The sequence below is a fragment of the Pygoscelis adeliae genome, unplaced genomic scaffold (assembly GCF_000699105.1).
Source record: "Pygoscelis adeliae isolate BGI_AS28 unplaced genomic scaffold, ASM69910v1 Scaffold210, whole genome shotgun sequence".
In the NCBI taxonomy this organism is placed as follows: Eukaryota; Metazoa; Chordata; class Aves; order Sphenisciformes; family Spheniscidae; genus Pygoscelis; species Pygoscelis adeliae.
In genome coordinates, this window is record NW_008823959.1 from 117737 (window position 1) to 119348 (window position 1612).

Sequence of the window (1612 nt, forward strand, 5' to 3'; positions counted from 1 at the left end):
GACCAGATGTCCCTGCTGAGCCAGCGCAGCCATTGGGCTTCGGCTCAGCACTGCAGGACCCACTCGTGGGCTCGTACCCATCCCCCTGCGCCTTGTGAGAGCAGCTCATCCCAAGCCGTGGTGCCCCGTCCATCCATCGCACCGGGGAGGGGGTGGCACAGGAACACCATGGTTGGCCCGTGGAATCGTTTGTCAGCTTGCCAGCAGTGGCTATGACCCTGCCATCCCTTCCTGCCTCTGCGAGCAGCTCTGGGGCACCCAGCTCCTCCCAGCACCCAGTACAGAGCAGTGTGGGATGCACCGAGCCCAGCCCTCCCTGGAAAGACGACACAGTGCAGCCAATTGTATGCAAGGGCTTTACTGGGGGCTCGATACGAGGCAACCCTGCTGGGGTGTAAAGCCATACCCTTCCCGGGGGCAGCTCTCCCACCTCTGGGACTCAGCACATCTACCCTCAGCACCTGGGGCTTTCTGCTGAGGGTTTCATCCTGTCCCACACAGGTAGGATACCACTGCCCAGCGCGGGGAGTCAGCTAAATCTCAGGGCACGGTGAGGGAGCACAAAGAATGCCGCTCCTCCCAACTGTCCGGGGATGCCGGGCTGCAGGGAAGGGAGGGCAACAACAGGCACACGGGACCCCCGGGATGTCCGCAATGCCCAGGAAGCCCCTGCTCAAGGCTGGAGCTGCTCAGGGCATCCTCGGGGCAGAGGCTACACAGCACCAAACAACAGCAGGGGCACCTTTGCCACCCCGCGGTGCTGTTCCCACCTGCTGTAACACCCTCGTCCCCATGCGCTGGGGACTGGCTGCCGGACCCTCTCCTGAGCGCAGCACCCCTCGCTAGAGGTCTGGGTGTTCTCCCTCATCACGTTCAGGTGGGGTCTTGCCATCAGCAGCGGGAGCTTGATGGGGCAGCAGGGTGGGCAGAGGCCTGGCAGGGGCAAACTGGAACTCTTCAGGCACGGGGGCATCAGGCGTCTCCTTGCGGTAGAAGCCCAGCTCCTGCACCAGCTGGTTGATCTCCTCCCGGGTCATGTCGCTCAGGGGGATTCTCTGCACACGGAGAGGGATTGCAGCCCGGCGCCCGTGGGGCACCGACCAACCCGGACCCTGCTGCAGTGGCGGGTGCCGCACTGCCCGCTCACCTCCAGCTCCTCGTATCGGTGGCTGAGGAGCACAAGCTCGGGGTCAGCACCGGGCAGGTGCTTCATCTCCAGGTTATGACTGGGCGGTGTGTTAAGGAGCGGACAGTACATGGGCGGGCCCATGCAGCCCCCCCATCCTATCCCATCCTCCGTCACATCCCATTCCCTCCCATCCCATCCCATCCTCCATCCCACCCCATCCCATCTTCTATTGCATCCCATCTTATCCTCCATCTCATCCCATCCTGCCCTGTCCCATCCCGTCCCCCAACCATCCCGTCCTCCACACCTCATCCAATCCCATCCTCCATCTCAGCCCATCCCACCCCTCATCCCGTACCATCCTCCATCCCATCCCTCAGCCCATCCCGTCCTCCATCTCACCCCATCCTCCGTCCCGTCTTGTCCTGTGTCCCATCCCCTCCCATCCTCCATTCTCTCCCATCCCTCATCCTCTCCCACCCT

At 63.3% G+C, this 1612-nt stretch overlaps 1 protein-coding gene across 1 annotated transcript; it reads right to left on the reverse strand.

Moving 5' to 3' along the window:
* Nucleotides 1–344: 344 nt before the first annotated feature.
* LOC103916202 (selenoprotein M) lies at nucleotides 345–1270 on the reverse strand. Its single transcript, XM_009323165.1, has 2 exons — nucleotides 1148–1270; nucleotides 345–1055 (listed from the first exon to the last, which is right to left on the reverse strand). The coding sequence occupies exons 1-2, from the start codon at nucleotides 1268–1270 to the stop codon at nucleotides 843–845; spliced, it is 336 nt and encodes a 111-aa protein (XP_009321440.1). The 3' UTR covers nucleotides 345–842.
* Nucleotides 1271–1612: the final 342 nt, after the last annotated feature.

What these genes read in the sequence shown, in the direction of transcription:
- LOC103916202 (XM_009323165.1), bottom strand. Translation starts at nt 1,270, where the DNA reads ATGGGCCCGCCCATGTACTGTCCGCTCCTTAACACACCGCCCAGTCAT. An exon ending in ACCGATACGAGGAGCTGGAG is followed by an intron (nt 1,056 to 1,147) that starts GTGAGCGGGCAG and finishes CTCCGTGTGCAG; the next exon opens with AGAATCCCCCTGAGCGACAT.